The sequence below is a fragment of the Tigriopus californicus genome, chromosome 9, assembly GCF_007210705.1.
Source record: "Tigriopus californicus strain San Diego chromosome 9, Tcal_SD_v2.1, whole genome shotgun sequence".
In the NCBI taxonomy this organism is placed as follows: domain Eukaryota; kingdom Metazoa; phylum Arthropoda; class Copepoda; order Harpacticoida; family Harpacticidae; genus Tigriopus; species Tigriopus californicus.
In genome coordinates, this window is record NC_081448.1 from 15,137,570 (window position 1) to 15,138,859 (window position 1,290).

General features: G+C 39.3%; 1 protein-coding gene across 1 annotated transcript in view; it reads left to right on the forward strand.

The window, feature by feature from the left end:
• Positions 1–202: 202 nt before the first annotated feature.
• Positions 203–1,290, forward strand: part of LOC131887383 (uncharacterized) — a 13,013-nt gene continuing 11,925 nt past the window's right edge. Inside the window, exon 1 of the mRNA XM_059235976.1 lies at positions 203–326. Coding sequence (XP_059091959.1) covers positions 321–326 — 6 coding nt within the window. The 5' untranslated portion in view covers positions 203–320. The remainder of the gene's footprint in view (positions 327–1,290) is intronic.

The window sequence follows — 1,290 nt, forward strand, 5'->3', positions numbered from 1 at the left end:
GTTTTCCCTGCTTCGAATGGATTCAGTAGCGTCAATCGCCAATCGGCTGTCGTGAGTGAGAGACTGCATCGAAGTAATCATCATAATAATCACGAGGATGGCTTGTTCCAAATAGAACAACCGAGTTTTTTTTAGTACCTGTTCGGACTTCAGGGGTGAAGATGTGGTGATCTGGACGCGAGTAAGTCCAAAGCGAAAAGGAAAGAAAAAAAACCTCACTTCCCGGTGCCAATCTCGAGTCTGAACATCTGTGGGCTCAATAGGCAAACGAGCCGATTGTCTACTACTTTCATCTGGAGGAGGATCAATAGATCATTAACATGGAGGTAAGGCTGCCAAGGGTTATCAAGAGTCAAAAGAAAAAAGGGGTTACTCCACTGATAATATGAGATGCTGCAAATCAAGGCCCTTCCTTCAGATTTTCCAATCATGTTGGGGAATGTCAACCCCCTTAAAAGGCTGCCCAGTTCTCACACAGATTGACTCGTGCCAAAATAAAACTTTGGATTCAATTCTATTTCATTCTATTCTCATGGAACAGACTCTGTCAAATTTCATGGCGGATCATAGAGTTACGTGAAATCAAACTAGACTGTTTCTTGGGGCATTGCTTATTTTATATAACTTTTTATAAAATGTCAAGCCCGTACCGAAACAAAAAAGCAAAATCAATTCGATATGATTTTGTTTTGAATGACGCTCAATCGGAAAAAAGCTCTCACGAATAGTAGGGTTTCAAACATATTGTATCGCTTTAAGCTCAGTCACGAAATTCAGTGTCGATGACGTGCATCATTAGAAAGTGATCCAGTCGTTAAAAACACCTTGACGGCACAACTTAAACTCAAATGTAAGCGATCTTGATTCGCTTGCTCAACACTTTTCACGATTCCAAGACAGAATCTAGACACAGCCATGATCGCTGGAACTTTTCTATCCCTCACGAAATTGCGTCAACGGCAAAAATTTTGCTTAACATTACATTGAAAAAAAGGCAAATTGAAGACTTGTGATGCTCTTAATATATATCAAAACTTAAATTGGGCATGCATTTAGGTTTAAAAATTGGCCTTGTGAAATTAGCAATGACTAATCCGTCTTGATTCGCTTGCTCAACACTTTTCACGATTCCAAGACAGAATCTAGACACAGCCATGATCGCTGGAACTTTTCTATCCCTCACGAAATTGCGTCAACGGCAAAAATTTTGCTTAACATTACATTGAAAAAAAGGCAAATTGAAGACTTGTGATGCTCTTAATATATATCAAAACTTAAATTGGGCATGCA